Source organism: Odocoileus virginianus, chromosome 17, assembly GCF_023699985.2.
Source record: "Odocoileus virginianus isolate 20LAN1187 ecotype Illinois chromosome 17, Ovbor_1.2, whole genome shotgun sequence".
NCBI classification, from domain to species: Eukaryota; Metazoa; Chordata; class Mammalia; order Artiodactyla; family Cervidae; genus Odocoileus; species Odocoileus virginianus.
This window is the reverse complement of record NC_069690.1, coordinates 50,528,368-50,555,822: the sequence shown is the minus strand read 5'-3', so window position 1 is coordinate 50,555,822 and position 27,455 is coordinate 50,528,368. Positions and strand designations below refer to the sequence as shown.

Sequence of the window (27,455 nt, the reverse complement as noted above, 5' to 3'; positions counted from 1 at the left end):
AACTCTAGAAGTGGAAAATAAAACAAGTGACATGAATTCAGTGGATGAGTATGACAGCATGTTATACAGAGAAAAATCAGTGAATTAGAAGCTAAATCGGAAGAAAATATCCAGTAAGCAGCAAGGAAAGACGAAAGACTGGAAGGACGGAATAGAGTTTATATCTGTACAGAAGTGACACTGAGAAAGACCTCCTGAGGCCTAGGCTCAGAAGTCACACCACAGGGACTTCCCTGGTGGTCCAGTGGCTAAGAATCCACATTCCCAATGCAGGGGGCTTGGGTTTGATTCCGGGTCAGGGAACTAGACCCCACAGGCAACTAAGAGCCTGCATGCCATAGCTGAGACCTGGGACAGCCAAATAAATAAACAAAAATAAATTATTTAATTAAAAAAGGACAGTCTTTCCAAAAATCATGAATAACTGAGGGTCTGTGTGATAAAAAAAATGTATGTACAAAATAGACAAACAGCAATGTCCTACTGTATAGCACAGGTAACTATATTTAACATCTTGTTATAACCTATAATAGAAAAGAATCTGAAAAAGAATATTTATATACATATAAAATGAAAATTAAAAATGTTAATCACTCAGTTGTGTCCTACTCTTTGTGAGCCCATGGACTATAGCCCACCAGGCTCCTCTGTCCATGGAATTCTCCAGGCAAGAATATTGGAGTGGATAGCCAGACTCTTCTCCAGGGAATATTCCTGACCCAGGGATGGAACCAGGTCTCCCACATTGCAGGCAGATTAATAACAGTTTGAGCTACCTGGGAAGCCCTTGGCAAATTAAAAATGTTAGTCGCTCAGTTGTGTCCTACTCTTTGTGAGCCCGTGGACTATAGCCCACCAGCCTCCGCTGTCCGTGAAATTCTCCAGGCAAGAATACTGGAGTGGGTTGCTATGCCCTCCTCCAGGGGGTCTTCCTGACCCATGAATGCTAAAGAATCTGGGTCTCTAGCATTGCAGGCAGATTCTTTACTATCTGAACCGCCAGGGAAATATATATATATATATATATATATACTGAATCACTTTGCTGTATACCTGAAACTAAAATAACACTGTACATTAAACTATACTTCAATTAAAAAATGAAATAAAGTAAAGCATGACTTCCTCCCTCACATTGTAAGCAAAAATAATTCCAGATGGCCTGTAGATCTGAAAGGGGGGGGCAAGAAAATAAAACTTCTAGAAAGCAACAGAGGGTGCGGTGTTCCATATTCTCATCAGTTTAGGGTAGTGAAATACACTTTGAAAAAGACACAGAAGTACTAATCGTAACAGAAAAGGCTGATTAATTCTACCGCAGCAAAATTAAGGATTGTTTTGGATGAGTTAGTGGGGGCACTAACATCAATGACAAGGCATCTAGAACTTACTGGAAGTGAAAGCTGCTGCTATCAAAAACTGAGAGACAGTGAGAGTCATTCTCAGAGGGAAATGTATTCCCTCAACTACATTCACAGAAAAACAAGAAAGATTTAAAAATAAGTGAACCGCACAGTCTACTTTTGAAACCAGAAAAAGAATAACAAAATAAATCCAAAGAAAATAACAGGAAAGAAAATAAAAGCAGAGATGAGTGAAATATAAAACAAACAAAAACTAGAACAAAATGAAGAGTTTATGTTTTTAAAGGACTAATAAAATAGACAGCCCTTCAGAAAAAAAAAAATTGCATCAAGACAAAAAGGAATAAGACACAAATAAGCAACATTGGAATTGAAGAGAGAGTATAATCAAGAGATTTTAAAAATATGATTAGAAATGGCTTACTGTCCTACATTTGGAAAACCTCAATGAAGTGCATACTTTTATAAGAAAACACTCATTGTGGTAGAATTGGCCCAGGAAGAAAGAGGAAAATCTATATAGGCAATAACCAGACAGGAAGATGAAATATTAAAGGCCTATCCTGAAAAGGCATCTGAAAGTTGTAGACAAAAACAGCAAAGAATGAAACTCGACAACTATTAACTAAAAATGCAGGAAAGCATCTTCATGACCTTAAAGTCAGGACAGCCCTCCGAAACAGGAGAGAACAGCAAAGCCACAGAAGACAGTAGCAGTAAACGTGACCATACAGGAATCTAAAAGACCTATAGTAAAAATAAACAGACATACATTTGCTCCATTTATATATATAAGAGGCAAAATATTAGTATTTAGCATATACGTGACTCTTACATCAGAAAGAAAAGACAACACAGTAGAAATGGGCAAAGCCCCTCCAACAGGATTGACACGGAAGAAAACTCATTTCCAAATGGCTGACCAACATGAAAAGCTGCAACTTCAATTTAACACCACAGCCAGACCCCTCTGGGCACCCACCAGGGGAGTAAAAATCTTCAAGGTCGATAATATCAGTATTTGAGAGGCTGTGGAGTAACCTGTATTTACCCCATGCTGCGGAGGATGTTGGCTGGTGGTTTGTTAGTGACTTAAAACTGAAAACGTGTGTGCTATTACTCTTAGCAACTCTAATCCTGTTTTATCTGAAAAAGGAAGAAACGTTAGTATGACCAAAACGGTCTATACAAAGATGTTTATTTTAACATTTTAAAAATAATAGCAAGCAAATGTTTCCTATTTACATGTCCACCTATGGGTAGATAGGAGCTCCCCTGGTGGCTCAGATGGTAAAGCTTCTGCCTGCAATGCGGGAGACCCAGGTTCGATCCCTGGGTTGGGAAGATCTCCTAGAGAAGGAAATGGTAACCCACTCCAGTATTCCTGCCTGGAGAATCCCGCGGATGGAGGAGCCTGGTAGGCTATAGTCCATGGGGTCGCAAAGAGTCGGACACGACTGAGCAACTTCACTTTCATGGGTAGATAGGTAAGTAAACTGATGTGTCAGAATGATAGCATAGTAATAACAGTCAAAACAAATTAGAGTTATTTAAAACAAAGTGGCTTTAAAATTTTATTTATTTATTTGGCTGTGCTGGGTCTTAGTTGTGGCACGTGGGATCCTCAATCTTCATTGGGGTCTGCAGGATCTAGTTCCCTGACCAGGGTTCCAACTCAGGCTCCCTGCAGCAGGAGCATAGAGTCTTAGCCACTGGACCACCAGGGAAGTCCCTTCAACGTGGCTTCATTTAAAAAATACTGCTGAGTGCAAAAAGCAAGATACAGAATAATGTATGCGAGTGATACCATTTTTATAAAATGCAAACAATGTTATATAGTTCCAGATACATATAGCTGTGTAAAGGTATTTTAAGACATCTGAAAGGATACAGGTCAAACTGATAGAACTGGGGGGAATGTTAAAGGGTCTCAGTAGGACAGGGGAGGGGGAAATCAAGAGGGAGGTGGATTAAAGGGAACGTTAATTTTATCTGCAGGCCTTTAAATTTTTAAAAAGAGAAAATGAACATAACCGTTGTACGAGTATAATAATACAGGGACCCGGCAAAGGCAGGTGCCCCAGGTTTGCCATGATTGTTTCCGAGTGTGTGTTCACAGAATGGCATCTGTGAGGTGCACAGATGGGCATCTGTGAGCCGCACAGGCAGGTATGAACCAGGAGGGGCTTGATAGTCATCGTGCAGGACATTCAAGCAGGTGCCGGGGCACAGACTCAGGAGGGTGTAAAGGTGAGGCCAGGCCCAGCATCCTTTCATTCCTTGGCCTTTGCTGAGCACCTGGGAGAACTCTGTAAAAGGGAGTGAGAGTCCTGGGCTGCAGCACACAGGCCTGCAAACCCTGGGCAGGTCTAGCTTCAAGACCAGAAAAAGAACCCAGAGTCAGCGACACATGAGGGGTTTAATGGATAGAGGAGCTTCCATGTTGGAAGGAAGGTCTTGGAGCACACCCCATGTTATGTGTGCAGCTGATGGCAGGCAGGACATGGAAGCATCTTCACTTCCCAGGGTGGGGGCGAGGAGGGCGCAGGGAGGAGGAGGTTCCCATTCATAGGGATTTGACATTGATGGACTCTTTAGTTACCGGGGAAACCAGCAGAGGGGCATGCGCCTCACTGTCCCTTAGATAAGCTATCTGGTCTAGAACAATCTAGATCAGGCAGGAGGGGAAAATATGTAGAAAGGTCAGTCAGTTGAGTAGGATGTAGGTGAAACAGGCACTGGTCAAGCAGTGGATGTACAGAGAACAAGAGAACAGCCACCCTGGGAGGCCTGACCACACAGAGCTATAGTTCTGGAGTCTTTAATGTGATTTTTGCTCTCACCCCAGCTGGTCTGAGGCAGCTCTCTGAATGAAGGGAAAGTGGGATTTATTGTAGAAGGAACGCTGAAAGAATAAGCTAACAAGATCTTGCAAAAATGTGACAGCCTTGTAAGGCAGGCTATTATTTGGAGAAATTTTTCTAAATTCCTGTGTTCTCCCTCTGTTGTAGTTAGATTCAGCTACTATAAAAAATACCAAAATAGTATTGGCTTAAATCAGACAGAAGTTTATTTTCCTTACATAGGAATCCAAACACCAGCATTCCAGGGCAATACTGTGGTCTGTGCCATCCGGGAAGTCAGGCCCCTTCTCTCTGGTTGCTCTGGGCCCTCTCCATGTGCCTTCTGTCTTACAGTACCAGAAGGCTGCTGCAGTTCCTACCATCACATCTCACACCCATCTGGCCGGCAGCAGGAAGCAGAGAAGATAAAGTGTGTGTGGGGGGGGTGGGGTGGGGTGGGGTGTGTTCCTTTGTTTTGCAGGCACAGCCAGAATTGCAAGGGTGACTTCCATTCTCATCTGGAAAACAAGACATGCTCGCCAGGCCCCTCTAAACTGTCAGGCCTGCTGGAGATGCTGTCTTCATCCAGGCAGGCAGCAGTCAGCTAAGACGTGGGCTTCTCTCCCTAAAGTACAAGGGGGAAGAAAGGATACTGGGGACAATTAGCTGCCACCTTTAGCTTATGAAAAACCAAGCCTGTGGATCAGGTGATGTCCACTCATCTGGTTCTAGCTCTGGCCGGTGACATTGTGGAGGCCAGAAGAGAGACAGTGGAGGAGGGAAAAGCAGGCAGATGTGAGTGCAGCTCTCCCCCTAGGTCCGAGTGAGAGTCAGATGTGGCAGACAGGGCAGGACACACGAGGCCCGTGCAGCGCCAAACCAGTGGCACCGTCAGTCGGTCAGGCAGGGAGGTCTCCAGGCTCAGGTCCTGAGCCATCCTGGCTTCCTGTGCTGACAGAGCCAGGAAGGTGGACAGAGCCAGGACATGTCAGCAGGGGCCCTCATGGCAGGACAAGGCTGTAGTGAGAATTCACAGATGGGGCTGCCAGATTTAGCAAACTCAGCATCGAGTTCACTTTGCATTTCAGATAAATGAGAAATAATCGCTTAGTATAATCAGGTCCCATTTCCATTCGTTGTTTATCTGGCGTTCATGTTTAATTGGGCATCCTGTACTTTATCTGGAAACTTTACAAGGTAAGGATTTTAGGTGGCCAATCCAGGCTTTGGAGGTTCTGGAGCCCCATGGGGACCAGCATGAGCTTAAGGCAAATGTGGGGACCTCCAGACTCATCCTGATCCAGGACAAGGAGCCTGAAACCAGGAACCACAGGGACCTGCAGAACAGGCAGCGAAGTAGGGGCCAACGCAGAGGCTGCAAACCAGCTCTTCCTGGCCCGGCAGAGGGTGTGCAGGGCCACTTGAACTTCCCTGACCCCCAGACCAGAGGCCAACACTGCCGAGAGGAGCAGAGAAGGGAGGTCTGAATATATTTTTTCCCCAGACACTAAGAATTACCCTACAGAATCTCTAAGAACTTTGTTTTAGTTCGGAGGATGAAAATTTATTTTCATTGCTAAGCTGCAGGTAAGTGGTTTAAATGCAGACCAAATACAGACCCCACATCTTCCGTGCTCACTTGAGCACAGCCAGAGGGGAATCGTGACCCTACAACTGCCCCCACCCCTCCACCAAGGGGGTGGTCAAGGCAGACTTCCCAGGTGCTGCAGTCCCTGTCCTCCCTGGGATCACTGTTGCCTGCTCCCCAGGGCCCCATCTTCCCCAAGGCACAGCCAGGATCCATATTTCACAGCTGAGTCATCTTCCCCACTCTATGTGTTTATGGACGCTTGGGGCCTCATAAAGTTCAAAGTCTGCAGCCATAATAAAAAGGCCCACTCAGCTTGGCTCGCGCAGCAGGCCATTCCCAAGCAGCACAAAGTGGTGTTGGGACTGGGGTGAGCAGTGCTTCAAGCCGGCCCACACTCAGTCCTGTGGGGTCCAGCCTTGGTCCAGGCCCTTCTCCTCACACTGCACACTCTGGGGACTCCTCTGTGCCTAAGATGCTGGGGAAGTGCTATCTCTGAGATACCTCCAGGCCCTGTGTGCTTTGCAGGGCCTTGCAGAATTGGGGGTGCAGAAAAAAATTGGTGCTTCAGTGGAAACTATGCATTCTCTACATGCTGCATATCCTGTTGTTATCTCATTCTAGCTTTTTTTTTAAAAATTGAGGTATAAAAATATGGAGGCATAGTTGATGTACAATGTAAGTTTCCATACAACATAGTGATACACAATTTTTAAAGGTTATACTCCATGTCTAGTTATTATAAGATATTGGCTATATTCCCTGTGTTGTACAATATATCCTTGTAGCTTATTTATTTTATATATAGTAGTTTGTACCTCTTCATCTGATTTTAGTTTTATTTTTTGTCATCTTTTTTACGTGTAAACTGTCTTGTCCAGAGGCTCAGTGATCTCACTCACCCCCCACCCACCCAGCGGAAAAACTCTTTATGCCTCTATTTACGTACTCATTTCAATATTTCTGATCTATACACGATCTCTTTTTTGATTCGCTTTTGAATTGGTTATAATTCTGTCTGAATAACGAGGACAGTCTTTAACACTTGTCCATATTTATACTTGAATGAGAATTATGATTTCACTTTTCCCAGGAAATTATCTTTGAAACAGGGGTTAAGCAAACTGAGTTCAGATATCACTTTCACAATTTACTGACTTGGTGACCTTCAGGAGATTGCTCATCTGAAAATGAACTCACACAAAGGGGTCTTCCGGAGTCTTGAGCTAAGACCCAGCCCACCCCACGCCCACCGCATCAGCCCCGCCCTAGGCCCCGCCCCTAGGCCTTCCTCAGCTACAAAGGCCGGGCGGCAGGTGCGCCTGCCCACAGAGCGAGCCGGGTGTCTAGCCTGAGCCTAGTAGGGGCGGGGCAATCGCGCAGAGAAGTCCCCATTGGCCGGTGGGCGGTGGCGGTGGCGGGTCTCGGCCTGCGATTGGCCGGTGGCCGGCGGGTGGCGCGGGCGAGGCAACGTCATGGAGGCGGCAGGGACAGGGACCCGGACGGCGGCGCGGCGGCAGGAGCGGCGGCTGCAGGCGCCAGCGACCCTGGAGAAGCAGCGGGATCGGCGGCCGAGAGGGCGGCTGGCCCGGAGGAGGTGGGTAAGAGGTCGGCGGGAGAATTCTGCGGCTCAATCCGGCGCCGGGCAGTGGGCCGGAGTCTTTGGGCCCCTGGCCCGGGCCAAGGGAGGCCCTGGGCGCAGGACAGCGGTCTTCGGCCCCCACGCTCACTGTTCGCGGCGGGTTCTGCCCATCGTCCCTACCGCCCCGCACAGCAGCAGGCACGGACAGTCTCGGAGCCTGGGTGCGACCCCAGCAGCGGGCGCGTCTGGGAATCCTGGCGCCCTGACCAGAAGGTCCGACATCCTCATCTGAGAAATGGGTTGACCATGCCTCCCTCCCCTGGCCTTGGGTCTGCAGAGAGATTTTAATTGCTCAGTGCAGACCAGTGGGTGTAATTAGGATTATTAGTGTCCATGCTGTGGAGGACAGGGAGGGTGCCTGGCCCGGGACATCTGAACTGGTCTTTGAGGAGGTGGAGGACTTCAGTAGGTGGAGACTGCAGAGAAGTGTGTTCTAGTGTGAGGGAACAGAATGGGCAAAGGCACGTTTCCATAGTTTGCATCAAAAAATGTAAACCAGAGGACGTCTCCCCCTGCACGTCTTCATGGGGTCTGGTCCCTTTGCTTCTACAGATTCTTTTTCTTTACCCTATTAAAACAACAACAACAAAAAACAATTCAACTCCTTCTTTGCTTAGAATTGAAGAGGATCAAGAAGAAGCAGTCTTTCGAGAAGTGGTCAGTTTTACCCCAGACCCTTTGCCAGGTGAGAAGGACCGAGGCTCTGAACACTGTGTCCATGTTCACTCTGGGGCTTCTGGGCAGGGCTGCCCCTTCCCTATCTCAAGTTCTCTATTATGAATTCCATAATTTCCACTGATTCCTCGCTGTTTCCCTCCTCTGATCAGTTAGATATTATGAGAAGGACACCACCAGACCCATCAGCTTTTACTTGTCTTCCCTGGAGGAACTCTTGGCGTGGACACCCGATGCGGAGGATGGCTTTAATGTGGCCTTGGGGCCCCCCGAGTGTCGGCAGCCCCCTCTGAGCAGCCGGAGGCCCCGAACTTTGATGTGCCATGACATGATGGGCGGGTACTTGGATGACAAGTGAGGACACTGTGAGCGCATGGCCTGGCCTGATGGGATGGAGGGGAGGGGCTGTGCCCGGTGGTGGAAGGAGCACTGGATGTGGAGTCAGGAGTCAGCCAGCCCACCCTGCCACCTACTGGGAGAGGAACTCAGGCTTCAGCCTTTCATCTGCAAGAAGAGGGGACTGGATTAGGGGATAGCTTATGCTTCCTTCAGCCCTGAAATTGTCTGATTCTGTGGACTGCCTGCACCTGAAGTCAGGGAGGCTGGAGAAAGCACCGTTGCAGGGACCTTCTTCAGACCACCTGGCCCAGTAACTTGGTTTTTCTGCTGATTTCTTTCCTTCACCCACCTCAGTTCCATTCTATCTTGGCCTGCTGGTTCTGGAATCATTCTACTCCCTCCCCTACCCCACCCCAGCCAGGGGCATTTCTTCCCAAGATCCTGCAGGGTCAGCTTAGAGATCTTGTTGTTTAGTCATTAGGTTGTGTCTGACTCTTTGTGAACCCATGAACTGTAGCCCCTTAGGCTCCTCTGTCCACGGGATTTCCCAGGCAAAAATACTGGAATGGATTGCCATCCTCCTCCAGGGGATCTTTCTGACCCAGGGATCCAACCCAGGTCTCCTGGATTGGCAGGTGAATTCTTTACCACTGAGTCACCGGGGAAACCATTAGAGATCTTTAAATATCCATAAAACAAGCTTGGACATCGTAATTGATGGGAAGCCTTGAGTCGGAGCTGGCCATCAAGGTACAGAAGCGGGTGATGAAGCCACTGGTGCAGCTCATGTGGTTGTCAACCCCAACTGTACCTGCAAGCCGGCTGTGCCCTAGTGAACTGCAGATGTTGGAATAGAGCAGGGCCCCAGGCACTTGGAGGTCTGCGTGAGCCCCTCCAGGTCTCTTTCCTTGTGTTCTGCCTGTCTGTTCATTGAGGCTAAACATGCTCAGTCTTCTGGATCCCATAGCAAGTGCCTGTTGGGTCTGGTGAAAATGCTTCCCTTAAGACTAACTCTCTCAGGACTTCCCTGGTGGTCTGGTGGTTAAGAATCCGCCTTCCAATGCAGAGGGTGCAGGTTCAACCCCTGGTCAGGGAACTAAGATCCCACATGTTGTGGGGCAGCTAAGTCCACATGTCACAACTACTGAGCCTATGGGCTCTGGAGCTCACACTACAACTAGAGAGCCCCAGGATCCCACCTGCTACAATTAAGACCCGACACAGCAAAAATAAAACAACAAAACTAACCCTCTTGACATTCTGGGCTGTGACCTGGTGCTACTTCTCAGCCCAGTCACTGGGCAGGGCCTGGCTCACAACAACCTTTAGTGCCAACTGGATGGAACTAAAGAAAATCTTCACTTGTGTTGCCCTCTCTTTTCACCTTGGGGTCGCCATGTCCTCATCTGTTTCTGGGTCCTGATTTTGTTCTCTTTCTTCACCCAGGTTTATTCAAGGCTCAGCCACACAGACTCCCTATTCTTTTTACCATTGGCAGTACATCGACATCTTTGTGTACTTCAGCCATCACACGGTCACCATCCCCCCAGTAGGCTGGACCAATGCTGCCCACAGGCATGGGGTCTGTGTGCTGGGTAAGAGCCAAGGACCCGCCAGACTCGTTGGCACACCTGTCAGGGGCCCCAGTAATAAAATGGTTTGGGCTTAGGGTACTCTTGGCTGGGTAGACCTCCTTACCTGCCTTGATGAGTAAGGACGGGGAAGGCAAACTTGTTTTGGAAAGGAAATATTCTCAGCTTTCCAGGCCACTGAGTCACATACTGGGGCTGCCAGAGAGATAACAGCTCCCACAGACAATAAACAAACAAATGGGCTTGACTGTGATCCTGTAAACCTGTTTTGGCAAGAAGAATTGGGGGCAAGATGTAGGATGTAGGTGGTCTACCCCTGGGGGAGAGCAGTGCTTCCCAAGCTTTTCCCTGCATTGAATAATTTATTGTCTAACACTGATTCTGAGGCCCTGCCCCCCAGGGTGTCCGAATCATCTGATATCTGGGGACACTGGGAATTTGGAATCTAACCATTTTTTGCAGGCGACAGTGATGCTGATGTTGCAGGAACCACACCCTGGGAATTGCTGGGTAGAAGGGGAAATGATCCCCTGGCCCGACCTTGTTTCTCTCCTGCCCCCACAGGGACTTTCATCACTGAATGGAAAGATGGGGAGCGGCTCTGCGAGGCCTTCCTGGCTGGGGATGAGCGCTCGTACCGGGCGGTGGCCGATCAGCTGGTCCTGATCGCCCAGTTTTTCCGATTTGACGGCTGGCTGATCAACATTGAGAACTCTCTGAGTGTGAGCACGCCTGCCCCTGTGCCCCGTAGGGACCCTCCGCTGTGCTCCTCAGCCTCACCAGGCCAGGTCCCTGCTACCGCAGCGCTTCCTGCATCCCAGCTGGAGCTGGCTCCAACCTCCATCCCCTCTGCCTCTTCACAGGCAGATGGACATTCTCCAGCGTGATGTCCAGGAGCCTTGCCTGGCTGAGCTTTGCTTCTCTGGCTCCTTCGAGGCGGCCCTGTCTTCCTCCTCTGTCTCTGCTTTGCTTGGGCTGCATGTGTGACTTCCTTTTCATGGTGTCCTCCCTTTTCTTTTTTTTTTCCTCCCTTTACATTGGGATTTATCCTCTCTGGATTGCGGAGTCCATGTCCTTCCTGCTTCAGAAAGAAAGGAAAGTCGGACCTTTGCTCGGCAGCTGCGGGGCCGAGGGGCTTCCGGGACCAGGGCCTGTTTGCCCCTGGGGTTAAGTGTCCTCCTGTCTGTCCGGGGCCAGGCGCTCCTCACGACAGGCCTCTCTGGGCCTCACAGAAGGTCTGTCTCCACCTTTCTCCAGCTGGCCGCCGTGGGGAATGTGCCCCACTTCCTCCGGTACCTGACCTCTCAGCTGCACCAGCAGGTCCCCGGGGGCCTGGTGCTCTGGTACGACAGTGTGGTGAGCAGCGGGCAGCTCAGATGGCAGGACGAGCTCAACGAGCAGAACAGGTAAGCCTGCAGGAGGGCAGCCCGGGCCGCTGGGCAGGGCTGGGCGCGCCCACTGCCTCCCGGAGGCATTGTCTGCACAGCTGCCCTGAGGGAAAGCGAGGGAGAGGGCAGAGGTGTTTGGTACCCCGACCACCAGCAGATAGAATTAACGCCTTGTCAGCCTGGCCGCGCCCAGGGTTACGTGCCAGTTTGTGAGCTGGGTGCGGGCTCTTGGGGACTACTTGGTCCCGGAGGCAGGCAGCGTGCAGTTTGTGGGCTCAGCGGACGCAGGTGCTTGAGGGGAGAAGGCCTGAGCTTCACGGCCCACCTGTGCTGCCCCCCAGGGTCTTCTTCGATGCCTGCGACGGCTTCTTCACCAACTATAACTGGCGGGAGGAGCATCTGGAGCGGATGCTGGGGCAGGCCGGGGAGCGCCTGGCCGACGTGTACGTGGGTGTGGACGTGTTCGCCCGCGGGAATGTCGTCGGGGGCCGGTTCGACACGAACAAGGTGGGTGGTGGCCTCTGAGGCAGGGGAGGTGGTGGCCGTGGCCTGGGTGCCTCGTGTGCCTGTGGACCCCTCATTCCCACCTGCACCTCACGGGAAAGAGGCAGCAATCATCGTCCCCCAAGTGGGGACACCGAGGCCCCGAGCACAGGCTGTGCCCTAGAATCCTAACTTTCAGCCATTTCTACAGATGGTACGGTTTTTCCGTAGATGCTGAGGGACACAGCAGCTGTTCCGACCACGGGCCTCATTAATAGCTCTTCTTCCTTCTGGACTCCGTGCTTTGAGGGGCGCTGAGCTGGCAGTTAGAGCATCATGTGGATGGGGTGGGCTGGGGCCAGAAGCCAGGGGGCATACTGTGGTGTTTCCTTAGCTCATGGCGAAGGACTGAGGCCACACACCCACAGTTTGGGGAACTGCTGGCCTGATTAACTAGCGAGGTTTTGCTGGCGAGGGAAGTCTTGTCGGCAGTGAGAAAAGAGGAACAGGGGTCCGCGGGGGGCGCCGCACCTGGTGTGGGATAAACAGGGAATCAGCCCATCCCCAGGCTGTCAATCCTGCCCGTCCCGGGTGCGCGGGGACGTTCTCAACTCATTAATTAAGCTTTTAAGTGAATAAATTAATCCAATAACTGAAGATTCTCTCCGCCCCCCTGTGAGTCTGATAATAGAACGTGAAGTGTAGTGAGAGAGAGAGAGACGTCTCCAGTGGGCGCCCCGCGTACAGACCCCTGCCCCTCGGATTTTTCCCTCCGCGCCTCCCCGCCGCCTCGCGCCCTCTTCTGGGCAGCTGCGGGACTGCAGGGATGAACCGTAAAAGCCCCGTAAAAGGTTGCACCTTCCCTAAGGCCCTCATCCTGTGCGTGGACTCTGGTTTTTGGCACGGGGGCATCTCCCTGACTTCTGTCTCCCCAGTCGCTGGAGTTGATTCGGAAGCACGGGTTCTCGGCGGCCCTGTTCGCGCCTGGCTGGGTGTACGAGTGTTTGGAGAAGGGAGATTTCTTTCAGAACCAGGACAAGTGAGTCCCGGGTGTCCCAGGGCCTGGGTGTGGCCAGTGGCAGGGAGAGCCTCAGGTGATTTCCCCAGCTTCTGGCCATGCTCACCTGAGGAGTGGGGGTTGAGACAGGGCACGGGGCTCAGCTGCCCTGGGGATCCTTGAGACCAGTTACGCAGGAAGGATGAAAGTTGGGGACCGCAAGGGACCACTTCCCACAGATGCTCAGCGGGGGCCAACATCACTTGGCAAGGGGTGCAGGAAAGCCTAGGGTCCTGAGAGTGAGTTCGGGGCGCTGCAGTGCCCTCTGGAGACCTGAGCCTCCATGCATTTCTCTGTAGGTTCTGGAGTTTGCTGGAACGCTACTTGCCCACACACAGCATCTGCTCCTTGCCTTTTGTCACTTCCTTCTGCCTGGGCATGGGGACTCGAAGAGTCTGCTATGGCCAGGTGTGTGGGTCCTGTGCTGCGTGGCTGGGGGCAGGGGGCTTCCTGGACGTGGCTGCGTCTGGGCAAAGGGGCTGCCTTTTCTCAGGTCTTTGGTCCTCCCCTGGGACTGGTGGGAGGGGCGTCTGTCTGCCCCCAGTGCCCCTCTCCACCTCTGCCTCACCCTTCAGGAGGAGGCCGTGGGGCCCTGGTACCACCCGAGTGCCCAGGAGATCCAGCCCCTGTTTGGAGAGCACAGGCTGGAAGGGGACGGGCGGGGCTGGGTGAAGACGCACTGCTGCCTGGAGGATGCCTGGAACGGGGGCAGCTCTCTGCTCATCCGGGGGCTGATTCCACCCGAGGTTGGAACCGTGGCTGTGAGGTAGGTGAGTGAGGGGGGCTGGGACCTGGGGCCTATCAGCTGCCCCTGTTGTCCTTGTCGGTTGCTGAAACCGGGCAGGTGGGCAGCAGAGGCCAGGAGGAGGACAAACTGGGATTTTGTTTCACTGTGTGAAGAACACGCAACGTCCAGTTTACCGTCTTCGCCGCTTTGAGCGTCCAGGGGAGTAGCCTCAGCTGCCTGCACGCTGTTGCGTGCCTCCTCTGCCCAGCGGCCCGCCCCCCTCCCCATCCTGGAGGGAAAAGTTGGCGGCGGGACTCGGAGCAGTGCCCGCTTTCCAGCAGTCTCCCCGCAGCCTCTCATCGCTGGACCTTCCTCCTCCAGGTTGTTCTCCCTGCAGGTCCCAGTGCCACCCAAGATCTTCCTGTCCTTGGTGTACAAGCTGGAAGGGCCTTCAGCTGTGGGGGTGGCTTTGGAGCTCTCCACAGCGGACGCAGGCAGCTGTCACGTGGGAGGCATCTCGGCGTTGAGTGGTGAGTGGTCATGGTTGGTGCCTCCCTTCCTTACAGGCTTCTCCCTTCTCAGGAGGTCTCTTGGGAAGGAGGAGGATAGGGGTGTGGAGGCAGCTGGGGTCCAGGTGCTGCTCTGAGCCAGGCCTGCATGGGGGGTTCGCCTCTCAGCTGGAACCTCTGGGCTGCGGTGGCCCTGTGGTGCGGGGTTGGACGTGTGTGCCCACGGCGGCTCTCCTGGCAGCAGTGCCCCGAGAGGGAGGATGTCCCCGGGCCAGTCCTGGGCATCCATCCCCGAGCTTCCCTCCTCTTCTCCCTGTCCTCCATCCCCCAAGGCCTCAACCCATTGAGCTGAGCACCTGGGGCCACCAGGGCATCTTGGGGGGCCCCTAGCTCCCCGTTCAGTGACACCTCCCAGTGCAGTTTCCTAACAAGGGCTCCCCTTGTTAAAGTTCTGTGTCTCTTCCCCAGCAGAAACCAGCTCAAGGCGCAGTCCCCGACCCCTCCGGGTGCCCCCAACCAAGCTGGCCAAATGGGTGGGCCGCTGCGGCCAGCAGCTCAGTGGGGGCTGGGTCCAGCGGTGAGTCCCCCCCCCCCCCCCCCACGTCTTTCCTGTTGAGTCCCCAGCAGAGGATGGCCACACCATGGTGGGGATTGGAGAGTGAGGGGCCCTCCACTGAGAAACCACAGAATTGCAGGGATGTAGGGCCCATGGGCCAGTCCTCCCAGATTTCAGGCAGCTCAATGGCACAAGCCCAGGATGCTTGCTGGGAGCAGTCATGATCACGGTCATGGCTTAGGTCTGGGTTTCCCACTGATCACAGGGTCCACTTTGGGATGGATCTCCCTGTGGCTCTGGGCTTCTGTGAGCAGCCTGTCTGCAGGTGCCATGCTGAGGCCCCTTGTGACTGGTCTCTGTCTGTCTCTCCCAGCTGCTACGAAGTGAATCTGCGGGGCTGCCTTCTGCAGGACCTCTTCATTAATTTCTCCCGGCCTCCAGGCAGCCAGAAGGAGGAGAACTTCATCTGTCGCCTTGGAGAGCTTCAGGTGAGGCATCCCAGGGACCTGGCTGGAGCTCAGCCAGGGCGTCTGTGCCCTTTGCAGACAAGGCCGGACACCTGCCCGCCCCCTCCTCTGGCTTAGAGGGGAACTGGGGCAGGGGTGCCAGGGCTGGGACCGTGCAGGGCCAGGCGCCCCCCCCGCCCCCCCCCCCAACCTGTCCTAGGCTTCCGGGCTGAGCTTAGCCTTGTCTCTTCTGCCAGGTGGTGGATGCCCACAGCCTGCTGACGCCGCTCCCCCAGGTGCAGGCCGTGACGGTCTCACACGTGCGCTGGCAGCCGGCCGCCTCCGAGCGGGAGGGCGGCCCCGCTGGGCTCCAGCTCAGCTGCACTCTCCACTGGGCCTACCTCCTTCCCCGTGTCCGGTGCTTCCGGATCCACTGCTGCCAAGGATCGGAAGGTGGCTCTCCCGGCAGCGGGCCTTCGGAGCTGGGGAGGCCCAGGCTGCTGGGCCTGGCTTTTGTCAACCGATATCGGATAGTGGACCTGGCAGTGGCAGCCGCGGAGCCTGGCCAGGATGGCCGTGTGGAGTTCCTGGTGGAGCCTGTCCCCAAAGAGGGGTTCCTGGTGCCTCGGGCCGAGTGGGGCAGGGCGGCCATGCTCTACTCCATGCCCCGCACATGAGAGAACATTAAAGCAGAGTCTCCTATCTCAAGGCTAAAGGCTTCTTCTGCGCCGGGGCCTCACAAGTGTTTGGGGAAAGACCCGGGTCCCCAGGGCTGGGCGAGAAGACCGTGGGCGAGCAGGCTGTGGCTCTTCATTGGGGCATTGCAATAGGAAAGCTGAGAAGTCGGTTTGCTGAGTTGATAATTCCCAGGGGTGAATGGACACCCTGCCCCACCCCAGCCTTGGTCTCATCTCTCTCAGTAGTATACTATACCAGGTACAGTAGTATACTATACTAGGTACAAGTGAAAAAATTTGGGAACATTTAGCCTAGAGAATTCCATAAAGGGTATTGCCTAATAGGCTGAGAGACACTTATGCTGACAATGGTGACCTTTTATTCCTGCAGTTGGAACAATTAGGAAGGAGCTTCATAGTGGCAGGAGGGCCCTGAGATGCTTCCAAGGGTGGGAATGAGATAGAGGGGCCATGATGGGGGTGCAGAGCTGGGATTGGGGGGGTGGTAGCATAGGAACAGGAGCCCCTGCAGGTCTGGGAGCACTCCTGGGGTGCCTTCTACCCCAGCCGTGGGAGCCCCCAGCCAGGCTGTGCCAGGTCACACCAGCCCCCAGCAGGGCGGGCACATGGGCCAGACCACTGGTGACCTGGCTTTCCTGGTGTACTGTTCCCCAGGGCTAGAGCCACTTCTGGAACATCCCCACTGGCCCTGGGTCCTGCTTCGTCTCTTCTGGGTAGTAGGTGGGAGCTAGTGAGCCCAGGGAGCTTGGGCAGCAGGTGGCTGGGCAGCGCCCAGGAAGGCCCTTTGGGCTGCACCCAGCAGCCCCCAGCCCTGTGTGGGGGCTCTGGGTCGCCTCCTGCCTCCACACCCTCCTGCTCAGCCGGTCCCTCGAGCAAGTGTTAGCCCAGAGCATCACAGCGCGGGGGCCACAGCGCTCTCCACTGTGGTCCCTCCTCCTGCTCCTTCTCTCTTCAGCACCTCCCTCCATCCTCTGCCCAAGCTGAGGCTGCCGAGCGGTTCTGCACAGGGATGAGGCGGGGGTCATCGAGCCAGAGACAGCGCCTCCTGCCACACAGCTCCCCTTTGACATGTGGGTGGCTTCCTGGGAGGGATCTCGGCCCTGCAGCCTCGGGGAACCCTGCTCCCCTCCCCTCTTGAGGCCCAAGTGAGCTCTGCTGTGGCCCTCTGGTGAAGGCCGTCTGCCCCTTGTTCTTGGGGGTCTCTCACCTCCAGGCCCCATAGGCCAGCGATGGGGGTATTACTTCCCTGTTCCTCTTGTCCTCCCCTCTGTGCTACGAGATGTGGATGATGCCAAGGGCCAGGACACTCTGGGGTGACCTCCCAGCTGGAGGGTGAGCCTCCTATGCCAGCTCGGGGTCAGCAGACTTGATTGAGGCTGCAGGGAAGGGAGAGGCCGCCAGGCGGCACTGCAGCCACACTGCGTCTGCCCTGGCCCTCGGAACTGGGAGAGGACAGAGTGGTTCAGTGGTCAAGAATCCGCCTGCCAAGCAGGAGACACAGGGCCCAGGTGGGGTTGATCCCCGGGTCGGGAAGATCCCCTGGAGAAGGAAATACCAACCCACTCCAGTACTCTTGGCCTGAGAAATCCCACAGACAGGAGGACAGGGGGGCTACGGTCCACGGGGTCGCTGAAGAGTCAGACACTCAGACTTAGCCACTGAGCCTGCACGCGCAGGACATAGGAGTCTCCTTCTGGGTGGACAATGGCCTCTGTCTCAACCTGCCCTGCTTCCCAGGTGCCCACGTGCCCCTTTTACAGCCCCACGCAGGAACTCAGGTTCCAGGTCTTTCCTAACTGGGAACGTTTTACTCTTCACGCCCCACGTGTGCGGCCCAGATCAGTCCCAGGGTGGGAAGAGGTTTGTTTCGGAGGGGACAATGGCTCTGGCAGGCCAGGAAGCCACCTCCAGTGTCTGACCCTGAACAGGCCTCCCAGCACCCCCAGTTCTCCCAGGAGACTGTCGGGCTTGGGGAACCGCTCCCTTGACTTTTCCTGGAAATGTTTTGAGCCTCCCCATTTTGCACTGGGGGTGAGGGCTCCTGCCTGCCCCTGCCGCCCCAGGGATGAGGGTCGGGGGGCACGCAGCCAGGTGCCCAGAAGTGGGCAGCACAGCTGTGATGCCCTGCTGCTCTTATTTCAGGAGCACCCCCCTCTTCCTTTTTTAAGTACTGGTTTTCTGAATATTTTATGCAGAGAAGGAGGGAAAATTTATAGTGGCAATTATTTTCTCACAGTCTGGTGAGCAAGCAATTAGAGGTAAGGGGGTTTAGCAGAGCGTGGCGTGCGGAGGGATCGCACAGCCCCAGCTCCCCTAGAGCACGGTCCCCAGTCCCGCCGACGTAAAGGCTCGTATGTAGGAAAATTAATATGTCGGCATTTAAGCCTGTGCCCCCCTGGTGTGTGTAATCGCCCTGAAATAAATTATCCGGCGCTGTGAAAAATGAAGAGCGCGGGTCCTGGCGAGACGTGGAAGGGGCAGTGTGGTTGGGTTTGGAGTCCGCCGCCCATCGCAGCCCCCAGCCCACGGCTTTCAGGCTGCTGGTTTGAGTTCTGCTGCTTCGCCTCCCAGATCTTCCTCCTCTCCTCGGGGTGGGGGTGGGGGGTGGCAGCCACTCTCCTCCACCCCATCCCGCCAGGGTTGGGGGCTCACAGGGGTGGTGAAGAGGGGGCTTACCTTTAAGCAGCTCCGTTCCTCGGGACCACGGCTGGCCCCGAGTGCAGCAGCCTCAACCGCCCAGCTTGCCCTCTCTCATCCAGACGCCCCACTGGGGTGGGGGGCGGGCTGGGGTCTGCCTGCGGTCAGGCCCCATCAGGGACCATGTGGGGCAGTAACCGCGGAGCGGCGGCCAGTTGGGGTGGTGGTGGGGTGGCGGGGTGGGGCTGCCGCCTTATACCCTGCCGGTCACTTCACAGACCTTACCCGCAGGCTAGGAGCCCTGCCTCCAGATGCGGGATGGGCTGGAGGAGACAACAGTCTGGAGGAGAGGATGGGGGTTGCTAGAGTCTCTCCCAGAAGGGTCTTCTGACTCCCCCTGGCCGTCTGGCTTCCTGGGAGAAAGAAGCTGCCTGTCCTGGTCCTCTGTGCCCAGGGGGCCGGCCAATCAAAAAGAGTCGTCCTGGTTCGAAGAAAAATCTTTATTAATAATCTTAATAATAATAATACGGTTGATTTAAATGGTCACACCTTGGAAGCATACAGAATGGTAAGAAAGGAAGCCTGGGGCCTGGCTGCAGTCCTGGGGGGCGGGGGGCGCAGGGCCGGGGGCGGGGGGTGCGGAGCAGGAAAGGGCCCAGAACAGCAGAGGGTCGAGGGGCCTGTACAGAGGACGAAGCCGGAGGCGGCGCGGGGCTATGTACACCGGGAATAGAAAAGGAGACTCGTCTCAGTAGCTTCAGGAGCTGATGCTGAATATAAAGTGAGGTGTATTTTCTTTTTTTTACCTTTTAAGTTTCATGAGACAGTGGAGCCATGTTGGGAGCCTACATCTTTTGTTCTTTTCTGCTGCTTCCCCGACTCCAGCTCTCCCTGCCTGGCCAGGGGCTCCTCCCTGCTGCCCACTGTCTGCGGCCACCCTGGGACCTGATCTGGGAGCAGGGGAAGAGGGCCGCAGACCACCCAGGCCTTCCCCTGCCCCCTCGCTCTCCCTGCTCGGACGTGCCGTCTAGACCACAGCACCGTGACCCCAACCTCACCGTGCAGCCAGGCGCTGGCCAGTCCCGTCCCTCTGTTCCAGCCGCAGCGGTGAGGCTGGCCTTCCCTCCCCTGGGCCAGAACCAAGACCCCCTCCAGAAAGGGAACCAGAACCCCACCAGTCCAAGCAAGCCCTCAGCCTGCAGGCCCCCACCTCCTGGCCGGGCAGCCGGAGCACCCCTGACGTGGAGGGGCCCTGGGTGCCCCGGAGTTCTGGAAAGACATCAGCCCTTGGTGTTGGGTTCGGAGCCCAGGGCTGCTGCTGGTCGGTCCCTGCCACCTCCTCTTCCTCAGGTTTGCAGGACACGGGTGTTGGCGGTGAGGCAGGAGGGGTAGCTGGGGCCCAGAGCAGGAGACACGGGTGGGGTGGTGACCGGGCACAGCCGAAGCCCTGGGATGAGAAGCCAACCCCCTCCCCGCGCCCGTTCCCTCCGTTGGCACCGTCAGCAGCCAAGGTCAAGTCCTGCTGGCCGCTCCTCCCGCTCGGGCCTGCATCCTCTCGCCACTGGCCCCACGCTGCCCCGAGTGGGGCCCAGAAGGAAGACTTGGTAGAAAATGAGGCGCCCCCCTACCCCTCCACCCCCCATCTTCCCGCAGACTTGCTCCCTCGCTGCGGTGGGTGCGGCGGCTCGCGGGCTCACGGACTCGGACGTGGTGGATGCTTCTCGGTTTGGTTGGTTGTTTTTGTTGCTTGGATCTGAACATCTTTTTTTTTTATTATTTTGTTTTTTGTTTTGTGAATTTTTTTTTGTGATTTTTTTTGTTTTGTTTTTGCCCTTCATGGTCCAAGAAGGAAACGGCAGAAGCTTTCACTACAACAGAAACAGAAAGGCAGGACTTGCAGTTCACAGAAGCAACTGCCGGGTGTGCTACGGGGTGGGGGGTGGGGGGAGCAGGATCTGGGACCCTGGGTGCCAGGTGGGTGGGAGGGAGGGAACCCCCACACTGGCCCCACTCCCAGCTTCAGGAGCCCCTTCATCTTGATTAAAGGAATTGAATGCAGACCTCTGCCCTCCAGTGTGGGCGGAGGGGGGAGGATGGGGTGGCGGGGACGGAAGAGACGCAGTGTGCCCAGCTGGTAGAAGCTACTGGTAGACTCTGCTAAGACCTGGGTGGGCAGGGCCTGGCTGCTCGGGGCAGATGAGGACAGAGGTCAGGGCATGGTGGGTGGACAGCGCTGCATGGGCCATGGTGGGGTTCTGGAATGAGGCAGCTGAGAGGGCGTTCAGGCAGTGGAGGTGAGCTGGCTGGGTACCCTCTAGAGGCCTGCCCACCCTGCCAACGGAAACAATGTGCTGGTGGGGTGGGTGGAGGCTCACGCCCTGGCTGGTGGGGACCTGCACCCTCTAGCTGGCTGTCCATACCCCCCGGGAGCCAGCTCTGGCACATAGGAGCCCAGGGCCTCCTTGACCTGGCCACTTTCTCCTGTAACAGAGGTGCCAGGGCTGTACATGAAGCTTCCAGAAGCTCCCCCAGCCGTGTCAGCTTTACCTGCAGGCCCCAGAGCCCTGCAGCAGAGCTGAGCCCCGAGCTTCTCCGGACAGGAGGTGGGTGCTAAGCACTGTCCTGCCAGAGGGGCTGGACGGTGAGCACCGCCTTGCCCTGCTCTCTCGCTCAGACTCCCCTTCCAGAAATGTACCCGGAAAAGAACATTTCAAGCTTGGGGAAGGAAAGGCAGGGCTGCACTCAAATACAGACCAGGGTGCCAGGCTGGCAGGGACCCCGTCTCCAGAGTGTGGCCGGATTGGAGAGACTCACGAGTGTGGGCAGAGGGGCAGACAAGCTAAGGGAGGGCCTCCAGGCACTGCAGGGCTGACCATTTTTACTCTTTCGTTTCTTATAACAGAGGCTAAGGAACCCCTGAGGCTGGTGTGGCTCCCCCGTGACTTGTGACAACTTCAGCAGGAAACATCAGTCAGATTTAATCAGAAACGTGAGTTTAGCTGAATGGAGACAAGGAGGGCAGAGACAGCTACTCTTGAGATTAGCTGGGTGAAGGTCAGGAGTGACCACTGTCAAGGCTGGGAACCCACCAAGTGAGGCAGACAGACAAGAGCCCTCGCCGCCTGAACCCCAGGGGCAGGGGCAGGGCTGTGGCCAGACTGGCTGGGGTGGCTTCCTGGGGAGGCTGGACTGGTGTCTTCCTTGGGGCGGGGTGGGGACAGGCGACAGGAGAGTGGGCATGGCTCTCTCGGGCTCTATTGCTAGTCTTGAGAAGAGGTCTTCTGGCAGCCTAGCCCCTCCCCCTTTGTGCGTCCTATAACTGAAATGGCTCGGGGCTGGGGGTGCGGTGGGGCACAACATCAACAGAATCAAAATAGGAACCAAGGTTTCAGACATACAGGGGTGACCATGGTCAAAGACACACACGCCATCGTGGGGGGAGACCAGCTGGCCGGAGGTAAAACCTATGGACTTAAAGAGTCGCGGAAGTCAGCGGCGCGTGTCGCTGACCGGGAGGGGCGCACTGTCCTCGGAGTGGCTGTGCCTGCTTTTGGACTGCTGGGTTTGGTGTGTACTAGGCAGTCAGAGTGAATGCTGTTAGGGGCTGGGCCTCTTGCTAGTAGGGGGTGAAGCGGCTGTACCCTCCTCGGCAGAGGCTAGCCTGCAACATCAAAGATGAAAAACAGCCAATCAGTACCGCCTTTCGGGAGGGGAGGGGGAAAGCAAAAAGAAAAAAAAAAAAAGAAAAACAAAAAGAGAAACAGCTACATCCCGTCTTCTGTCCCCCCTCCTTCCGTTCTGCCTTGGGGAGAATGGACGCTGGTTGTCGTGGCAGCCGGAGGGGTGCTGGGCCTATTTCCGATGTGGTTGGTGGTCTTGGGGTCAGAGAGGTGCTGGGGTCACCGGCCACGGAGCTTCTGGATAATGAGGTCTGAGATGTCTTTTGGGCACTTTGTTGGCTCAGGCCTGACCCTTCCCTGCCCGCTTCCTCCATCGTCTGTCATCTGGGGGAGGTGGGAGCAGGAGCCCTGCCTCCTCCATGCCCTTCGGGGCTGCTGGGGGGCAGGCCTCAGCCCCTCCAGGCGCCGGAAGGGAGAGGGGCCTCTAGTCAGGGTTCCTGGGGCCTTGGCTCTATCAGGAAGGACTGAGTCTGCTCATCCAGCTCCAGGGGCCTTCTGGGGTCCCTGTGCCTCCTCTGTCCAGCTGGGAGGACAGGCCTTTCTCACGCTCGCTCTCCTGTGTTCCAGGGCTCCCCTGGGTCAGGGAGACCTACGCAGGAAACTCCTGCCCCACCCACCAGCTTCCCCAGTGAAAGGAAGAAAATGGCAAGTGCCAGAGCAGAAAGGTTGGGGGGGAAAACACAGAAAATCTTAAAAAAATAAAAGAAAACATAAAAGGGAACCCTCTGTGAATTAACAAAAGCTTTTAGCTAACAGCTTCGCAGAGGGCCTGGCGATTCTGAAGCCAAGAAGCCCGCAAGCCAGTTTTGGGGCCTTCATCTGGGAGTGGGCCTGGGCCTGTCCTTCCACCCAGAGGCCTGGGACCCACGGCTGCTTGGGATGTCTGAGGCTCGTTAAAAAAAAAAAAAAAAAAAAGACAAAACAAAAATTGGGAGGGAGTAATCAAAAACAAGGGAGATGAAAAAAAAAAAATCCATATTGTCTCTGAACCTCCTCCCTCTTTACCCTGCCCAAAACGTTTTCATCTTTGATGCTGGATGCCAAGCTAGTTAAAAACCGACATTAATACCCCATGGGGCTGGGGGGTTGGGGTGGGCCTGGAAGGTAGGTGTTCACTGGAAGCAGATTTCGGGGTACAGAGTGAGCTGGGCCGAATGTGTCAAGAGCTGGCCATACATACACACACACACAGACACACAGGCCCGCGCACCTCTGGGCCTCAGCAGGCCCATCAGAAGTGCGACCCCTCGGCCCCCCGCTGAAGCCCAGGGCAGAGGCCCCGCCTCCCCAGGAGAGACCCGCAGGCCCAGCTGGAGCCACGGAGGGTCACGGAGCAGGGGCGTGGGTGGTGAGGAAAGGTACAGCGAGGGGGTGACAGAACACAGAGGCACGGACACGCCCACACGAGGGGAAGTGGAGGCCCTGCTGCCTCTGGCGCCCCCGCCAGGAGGTTCCGTCGGGTTTTCCCGATCCAGGGAGTGGAAGGCCGGGATGATCGGACTTTAGTTACAGGGCTCAGCAGAGCAGGCCACACCAGAAGGTCTCCCAGACGACGTTACCGGGCAGCTGCCTGTCTGGGTGGGCCCACCTCCCTCTGACTCCACCAGGGCACAAAGGGGCAGGTCCTGCCCAGCTCAGATCCAGGCCCCTGTCCTGCCAGGCACCAGGCCGAGGTCTGGGGCATTTCCCTAAGGGCCTGCCCACCCACCCCGGCCTCAGCCTGGCCTGGGCCTCCTTACCATGGTTCCAATGCTGTAGGTCGCTGCGGGGCCGATGGTGTGGTGGTAGGGGTCAGCAGCCGCGTAGACTCTGCCGTAACTGGGGAGGTGAGCACAGGGAGGGGGGTGGGGGGAGACGGGGCACGTGAGGGTCTCCCGCCTCCCTGGAGACAGCACCCCAAGGCCCCGCCCTCCCCTGCACACCCCCTCTTCCTCCTTCCTGCTGGTTTGGAGGGAACATAGCCGGCCACCCTCTGAACACATCCAGTGAGTGCTGACCACGAGTGCTGGCCTGCTGTGCCCCAGACAAAGCCCAGGGGCCAGATGCTGAGGGTGCCGCCTGCCCCTGGAAGGGAGGGCCAAAGCGCCTTCAGTGCCACTGCCAAGAGCAACGGCTACTCCACGAAGTGCCCACTGGACTCCCGGCTCTGGAGCCTGCACGCTTCCCCAAGCAGCAGGCAGAGGCCAACAGGCTGAGTGCCCACGGGGAAAGGCATCAAGGCAGCCCCCTCACCCCAGGGCCGGCCCTCAAAACAGGAGAGAACCCTCCTCGGGCCTCTGGATGTACTCGCAGCTGAGCACGTGCTCTGCCTTTCTTTCTCGGGGCTGAAGGCTCTCAGGCCTGGGAGCATTGAGAAGGGTTAGTGGTGTCCCGGGCAGAAACCGAGGCTCCTGATTACCGTCTCACTCAGGGCTCCAGAGCTCAGGGTGGTGGTGGTGGGGGTCAGGCCTCCAGGGCTGGGCATCAGAGGAACTGTCTGCTACCCAGATATGGGGGGGGGGGGGGTGGTCCCAAGGCCTCTCATGTTGTGAAGGCAGGAAGTGATTACAGAAGTTTGGGGCTTGCCGGCTTGGGGTCTCTAAGCCCATGAAGACTTGCTTTCCTTTGTCCAGACTCTATGTTCCTCCAGGGGGAAGCACCCCCAGGCCCGGAGTGGTGGGTAAGGCTTCTTGTCCGTCACAGCCCAGCCCTGTGACCCGTCCATCTTCTCCTCCCCATCCCACCCAGCTCTCCACCCCTCCCCAGGTACCTGTCACTGTAGGCGGCTGCAGCTGCTGCTGGCTGAGCGTATCTGTAGGCGGCATAGCCTCCCTGCAAGGTAAGGTGGGGGGGGGACACGGCACACGGGCTTAGTGGGGCAAACACAGCCTTTCAGCCTTCACCTTGGGCAGGTGAGGGGTGGCTGGCATACGCCTGAGAGCACCTGGCTTGTGGTCTAGTCTAGAGGCATGGTTCAAGGTAGGGCAGGGTGTCCATACACCTCCTTCATTCATTCATTCATTCATGTGTCCATTTCTGCATTCAACACAGGGGTGGGCACCAATAATTATATGTCTGGCTGTGTTCAAAGCTTTGGCACACAGTAGATCTTCACAGATCTGACACCAAGCCAGTGTACTCCCAACCTTGATGCTGATGGGCACGGAGAACCCATGGGTGACTCTGGGTGTTGGATGCTGGGATGGGTCAGGGGCAAAGGGCATTAACTCAGACCACATCTTAGCCCTGACCAATGGATGGCTGAATTACAGGTGACCACCACCCAGGATGGCAGTGGGGGATGGGGGTTGTCAGCAAGGGCTCCGAGCTAGAGGAAGCAGCAAGTGATGTCCCGTGAAAGAAGAGAGAAGGCAGGACTCCATCCAGCGGTCTGCCCTGGAGCCCCTACCTCCCGGTCATTCTCTGAGCCTCTGCAATGGATCTGGGGTGCCCGTGGGGGCCCTCTCAGTGACCCTAATGTGGTTAGGGATATGGGAGCGTCACCCATGGCCCCCATTGTACAACCGACGGCTTGTGAAATAGAGAAGACACGCATGGCTCGTCGTGCTGCTGGGAATCCATTACTACTGCCACCCTGAGCCGGGATAACCCAGGTTTAGCTGAGGCTGCTCTCCGGGGCTCCCAGGATGGGAGGGGTGGGGGGAGCGGGGCAGGGAGTGGGGGACACTGACTGTTCATCGAGACACATGAGACCTCGGATTCATCTACCCTCCCTTCCCCGGGGCTGCACTTACATAAATCTCAGCACCATAAAAGCCATCCTGATACACGACCCTGGAAGCAAACGGACAAGAGAGTGGTGGGAACGCTGGAGAGGTGGGGTAGGCCGGCTCCGGAGTCTGCTGAGGAGGGAGGGGGCAGGGTGCCAGCCCTGCCCATGGGACTGGCATTTTAACAAGCGTTTGATCCAGTGCCCTGTTTTGGTATAACAATAGAGTAACACCCTTGCTGGTCAGCTCCTTTCTCCCACAAACCCAGGGGCCCATCGGCCCACCTTGCTTACTTACCCTCCCTCTGCTCCACCCCAGGCAGCTGGACCCCCCTATTAGGGTCGGAGGGCCCCGGGCCCCGGGGGAAGGGACCAGGGAGGGCTTGGAGAAGGCCCACTGAGCTCCAGGGCCGACCACGACCCACGAAAGCAATGGGCAAAGTGCTGGGGCTCTGAACGTCCCCCACATGCCAGTGACCCTGAGATCCCGGAGCAGGGTGGGGTTGGGGGTACTGATGTGGAGGCGACTGCAGTGTGAAGGTTGGGGTTCAAGCCCCACCCCCGCCCCCGCGGTTCTGGAAAGGCTGCCTAGCTCCCCTGGCTGCACCACGCCTCCCTCCCCACGCCCCCTGGGCCTTTCTCCAAGCCTCCCTCCCTGTGCCCGCCTGGTACTCACGCTCCGTAAGTCGGGATGGGGGGCGGGGGCGGTGCAGCCCGGAACGTATTGTACACAGCCCGGCCCCGACCCCGCAGGTGCGCGCCCCTGTAGGCAACGGCTGTGCCGGTCGTGGGGTAGGGGAACCCCGTCACTGCAAGAGAGGGGGCCGGAGAGGGAACCGTGTGAGAGGGACAGCTGACAGCTTAGAGGAGAGGAGGCGGGAGGGCTGGGAGCCTGACCACCACTTCACCTGGCCACACCTCCTGTCCGGCCCCGCCCCACCCCGCCTCTGCCTGGCCCCGCCCCGCCTCTGCCTGGCCACGCCCCTGGCCGCGTCCTCCCACGCAGGAAGACCTGAATACTCCGACAGGCCCTCCCCAAGCCCACGCCCCAGCTCCCAGCCTTTACCTGCATAGAATTCAGGACCATAAACTGCCCCTACCACCGGATTTAGCTTCCAGCCTAGAAGAGAAGCAGAAAAACCCAATCACTGTCTTCCCCATTCTCTCCCCACCTCACATTATGTCTGGGAACCCTGAAGACTCCAGGATGGGCCCCACTGGGACAGTCCCAGGCTGTGGCCACCGCAGAGAACAAGCAGGACCCCTCCTTCTGCAACCAGGGTAGACAGATGAGGCAGGAGCACAGACCTCAAGCCCCGCTTAGAAGGCTGCAGCCTCACTGGCTGGGTGCATTCTGCTGCCTAACAGACACGCGGTCACTCCTGACCATCTGCCTAGTGTCTTGATTCTTTTCAAATTTTGGCCTTCCCCAGCCTGCCCCAGGCCTCCCCTGTCCTGGGGCACTGGCCCCAGCAGCTTGGAGTCTGCATGTCTGCTGAAGAGTATTAAGAGGGAAAGTGGA

General features: G+C 56.1%; 2 protein-coding genes across 15 annotated transcripts in view; one reads left to right on the top strand and one right to left on the bottom strand.

Moving 5' to 3' along the window:
- The first annotated feature begins 4,731 nt into the window (after positions 1 to 4,731).
- On the top strand, positions 4,732 to 15,917 carry ENGASE (endo-beta-N-acetylglucosaminidase). 4 transcript variants are annotated; one of them, XM_020896605.2, is made up of 14 exons: positions 4,732 to 7,392; positions 8,055 to 8,122; positions 8,265 to 8,466; positions 9,898 to 10,046; positions 10,608 to 10,765; positions 11,301 to 11,449; positions 11,773 to 11,938; positions 12,850 to 12,953; positions 13,271 to 13,379; positions 13,547 to 13,737; positions 14,080 to 14,228; positions 14,679 to 14,784; positions 15,137 to 15,251; positions 15,467 to 15,917. In XM_020896605.2, exons 1-14 carry the CDS (start codon positions 7,271 to 7,273, stop codon positions 15,884 to 15,886), a joined length of 2,208 nt encoding a protein of 735 aa, XP_020752264.2. In that variant the 5' UTR covers positions 4,732 to 7,270; the 3' UTR covers positions 15,887 to 15,917. The 4 variants fall into 4 exon arrangements, with proteins under 4 accessions (XP_020752264.2, XP_020752263.2, XP_020752265.2 ...); XM_020896604.2 differs by having other exon boundaries at positions 14,676 to 14,784; XM_020896606.2 differs by lacking the exon at positions 4,732 to 7,392 and having other exon boundaries at positions 8,269 to 8,466; positions 14,676 to 14,784.
- Positions 15,918 to 19,026: 3,109 nt separating this feature from the next.
- The window catches only part of RBFOX3 (RNA binding fox-1 homolog 3), a 430,383-nt gene continuing 421,954 nt past the window's right edge, over positions 19,027 to 27,455 (bottom strand). For 7 of the 11 annotated variants that reach the window (XM_070479833.1, XM_070479832.1, XM_070479829.1 and 4 more), the window contains 6 exons: positions 27,000 to 27,053; positions 26,610 to 26,742; positions 25,959 to 26,139; positions 24,974 to 25,035; positions 23,964 to 24,042; positions 20,609 to 22,205 (listed from right to left, as the gene is read on the bottom strand). In XM_070479833.1, the coding sequence (XP_070335934.1) occupies positions 22,161 to 22,205; positions 23,964 to 24,042; positions 24,974 to 25,035; positions 25,959 to 26,139; positions 26,610 to 26,742; positions 27,000 to 27,053 (554 nt within the window). In that variant the 3' untranslated portion in view covers positions 20,609 to 22,160. Of the gene's footprint in view, positions 20,413 to 20,608; positions 22,206 to 23,963; positions 24,043 to 24,973; positions 25,036 to 25,958; positions 26,140 to 26,609; positions 26,743 to 26,999; positions 27,054 to 27,455 lie in introns of those variants that run through there. The other 4 variants (XM_070479836.1, XM_070479835.1, XM_070479834.1 and 1 more) reach the window with 2 other exon arrangements.